Genomic DNA, 4,026 nt, shown 5'->3' with positions numbered 1-4,026 from the left:
GGAATTACAGATCTCATAAACTTTAATCCCTTAAGCCTGGAAAGTGTTTAGACAGTGGGCGGCGTGAGGTGTGCATTGACACCCACTCCGGACGAGCGCATTTCCACAATACTTAAATACTTTTACAGATCACTAGTGTTTCATGTGTGTTTTAGTTGCATTTAACGTCATAACAGGAAAAAATGTACACAAGTTTTGAAAAGCATGAGTCGGCAAAGCATGTTCATCTCTCTCCTCGGGTTTATTGCATTGGTGGTAAAGAACATGTCGTGCTTTTATTGCTGAATCCAATTACGCACAGATCACACAAGCTATGAATTTCAGCAATATTTTCCCAAAGAGTCATTTTCCTCTCGCCAGAAATATGGAAAAATCATTCTGTGGTTCATTAGGAGACTTTGCCATATCTATTTTTATGATCACGTTTATTCTAAGTGCGGTTGACTCCTAAATATCAAAGTCTTTTGGTCCATGTTAATGCTATATTTATCAATATAACCCTGTATTATTGTAAAATCTATTTTGTTTTCATTGTTATTATAACTATTATAGTACTTGGGTTTATTGTTACAGAAAGGATTAAAGCCAGTGTTTCAAGTTTAACAGTCTTCACTTTTCACTTTTCCCACACAGCAATATGGGTAGATAGAAATATAGAAATAGTGAAACATATCAAACATATATAATTGAATATCTTTATCTAAAATCAATTTTTTTTTGGATCTCTTCACATTTGTTCATGCAAACTGGTTGTGAAAGTTGCCTATCTTTAAAATGTGCTCCGATTCATAATGTGATTTTTTGTGTGTGTGTTTTTTGTGTTCAGGTTCATCCTGGGTCCGTGGTCATCCTGCAGTGTGTCTTGTGGTCTGGGCGTTCAAAGGCGTCAGGTGAAATGTAAGGTGCTGCTGTCTTTCACTCAAGCTGAAGTCGAACTACCTGATGAAGAGTGTGACGAGGACAAGCCTCCCTTACAAAGGACCTGTGATTCAGGTCCCTGTTTAGCATCTCCAGACTCATCCTGGAGGCCCCTGAGGGCCCATGAGATTCCTGATCAGCACGGCTATGTTTGGGAAAACATGGGCTTCACTCCCTGCTCTGCTTCATGTGCTGTTGGTGAGTCTCCATGAAACCCATTAGAGAAAACAACTGCTCTAATGCATTTACTGCCCAAATATCTTTTATCAATTTTCTACAGCAAAAGAACTGATTTAGATTTGATAATTTAGAATTTAATAAAACATGAAATGTAGTAGAGTTATTTATTTATATTTGTTTGTTTTTATATTATTCACTTTTTTTTTTAATTTATTGATATATATATATATATACATATATATATATATGTGTGTATATATATATATATATGAAAAGACTAATCAAATTCAATGTAATGCGAATACGTTAACACTCATACTCGTGCACGTCCAGTCACTAATTCTCATCGCCTGTTTTCTCAATCATATGAGGTGTTCTGACATCATAATATTCCCTGAATGACACCCCTACATTAGTCCAAACATGACATGTTTGGGGGTTATGGGGAATTACAGATCTCATAAACTTTAATCCCTTAAGCCTGGAAAGTGTTTAGACAGTGGGCGGCGTGAGGTGTGCATTGACACCCACTCCGGACGAGCGCATTTCCACAATACTTAAATACTTTTACAGATCACTAGTGTTTCATGTGTGTTTTAGTTGCATTTAACGTCATAACAGGAAAAAATGTACACAAGTTTTGAAAAGCATGAGTCGGCAAAGCATGTTCATCTCTCTCCTCGGGTTTATTGCATTGGTGGTAAAGAACATGTCGTGCTTTTATTGCTGAATCCAATTACGCACAGATCACACAAGCTATGAATTTCAGCAATATTTTCCCAAAGAGTCATTTTCCTCTCGCCAGAAATATGGAAAAATCATTCTGTGGTTCATTAGGAGACTTTGCCATATCTATTTTTATGATCACGTTTATTCTAAGTGCGGTTGACTCCTAAATATCAAAGTCTTTTGGTCCATGTTAATGCTATATTTATCAATATAACCCTGTATTATTGTAAAATCTATTTTGTTTTCATTGTTATTATAACTATTATAGTACTTGGGTTTATTGTTACAGAAAGGATTAAAGCCAGTGTTTCAAGTTTAACAGTCTTCCCTTTTCACTTTTCCCACACAGCAATATGGGTAGATAGAAATATAGAAATAGTGAAACATATCAAACATATATAATTGAATATCTTTATCTAAAATCAATTTTTTTTTGGATCTCTTCACATTTGTTCATGCAAACTGGTTGTGAAAGTTGCCTATCTTTAAAATGTGCTCCGATTCATAATGTGATTTTTTGTGTGTGTGTTTTTTGTGTTCAGGTTCATCCTGGGTCCGTGGTCATCCTGCAGTGTGTCTTGTGGTCTGGGCGTTCAAAGGCGTCAGGTGAAATGTAAGGTGCTGCTGTCTTTCACTCAAGCTGAAGTCGAACTACCTGATGAAGAGTGTGACGAGGACAAGCCTCCCTTACAAAGGACCTGTGATTCAGGTCCCTGTTTAGCATCTCCAGACTCATCCTGGAGGCTCCTGAGGGCCCATGACATTCCTGATCAGCACGGCTATGTTTGGGAAAACATGGGCTTCACTCCCTGCTCTGCTTCATGTGCTGTTGGTGAGTCTCCATGAAACCCATTAGAGAAAACAACTGCTCTAATGCATTTACTGCCCAAATATCTTTTATCAATTTTCTACAGCAAAAGAACTGATTTAGATTTGTACATGTACAGCTTTCCAGATTAAATGAAATTGGCATGAAATCTAAAATTGCTAAGAGAGCTGATAGTGATCAGCCTGGGCTACAAAATACATATTGAAATACTCCTCTGCCAAAAGCCTTGTTCCTCACAGTGTTGTTTTGCAGGCAAACAGATGGCTGTTGTCAGGTGTGTGAGCACCTTGAAAAAGGAAATTGTTGATGACACACTCTGCAACGGCTCCAAAGCGCCGCTTTCCTCGCTTCGCATCTGTAACCCTCAGCCATGCCCTCCGAGGTACGGTCCAAATGACACTGCAAGAAATCACTATTGAAAAAATGGATTTGTTGCTTAAACAAATTGCACTATTTCAGGATAACAATAAGCTAACTGTTTTATAGGCCAATTTCTCCCTTTATGAGAAAGTACTGTGGTGTGTGCATTTTTTTTGCTAGGATCTTTTATTCATGCATAAATTAAAGAATCAGTTTTTTAAATGTATGTATATTATGTATACACACACACACACACACACACATATATATATATATATATATATATAAATTATTGTATTTAAACAAATTTCAAAAGAATAGCATTTATTTGAAATATAATTTTTTTGTATAATTATAAATGTCTTTACTGTCACTTTTGATTAATTTAATGCATCCTTACTGAAAAGTATTCATTAAAAAAAAATAAAAATCTTCCTGGCCCCAAAAGTTTAGATGGTAAAAAGAGTGAACTAAACAATGAGTAAATAAATAATACTTTGTGAATAATCATAATGATGAAAAGAACGAAATAATATTCCTTCATCATCTTGGATCTTAAAGAGTCAAACAGACACAGGAAGTGCTCGTAATACCAGGTTTCGGGCATTGTTCCAAATAAGTACAAGCTAGAAAGGAAAGGAATAAATAAACTTTTTTTTTTAAGTTGAAATCAAATAGTGTTGAAAGAGATGAGTTTTCAGCTGTTGCTTGAAGATTGTCAGGGAATCAGCATTCCGGATTGGGGTAGGAAGATCATTCCACCAGCCAGGAGAAAGTGATTTTGTGCCTCTCTGTGATGGAACCACGAGGCATCGCTCACTAGCGGATCTCAGACTTCTGGAGGGGATGTAGTTTCATAGTAGTAAGTGGAAGTAGGCGGGTGCAGAGCCTGTGGTTCTTCTATATGCAAGCATCAATGTCTTGTAGCCAGTGCAAGGAGATAAAGAGAGGTGTAACATGGGCTCTTTTGGGCTCATTGAAGACCAGTCGTGCCGCTGCATTCTGAATCA

At 36.8% G+C, this 4,026-nt stretch overlaps 1 protein-coding gene across 1 annotated transcript in view; it reads left to right on the top strand.

The window, feature by feature from the left end:
- Nucleotides 1-4,026, top strand: part of LOC107736989 (ADAMTS-like protein 3) — a 195,209-nt gene that overhangs the window by 175,258 nt on the left and 15,925 nt on the right. The window contains exons 16-17 of the mRNA XM_016548379.1: nucleotides 2,370-2,659; nucleotides 2,909-3,038. Of these exons, the coding sequence (XP_016403865.1) occupies nucleotides 2,370-2,659; nucleotides 2,909-3,038 (420 nt within the window). The remainder of the gene's footprint in view (nucleotides 1-2,369; nucleotides 2,660-2,908; nucleotides 3,039-4,026) is intronic.

The sequence above is a fragment of the Sinocyclocheilus rhinocerous genome, unplaced genomic scaffold (genome assembly GCF_001515625.1).
Source record: "Sinocyclocheilus rhinocerous isolate Xijiao unplaced genomic scaffold, SAMN03320098_v1.1 scaffold433, whole genome shotgun sequence".
NCBI lineage: Eukaryota > Metazoa > Chordata > Actinopteri > Cypriniformes > Cyprinidae > Sinocyclocheilus > Sinocyclocheilus rhinocerous.
Note: the sequence above shows the minus strand (reverse complement) of the source record. Positions and strands in the feature narration are given on the sequence as shown.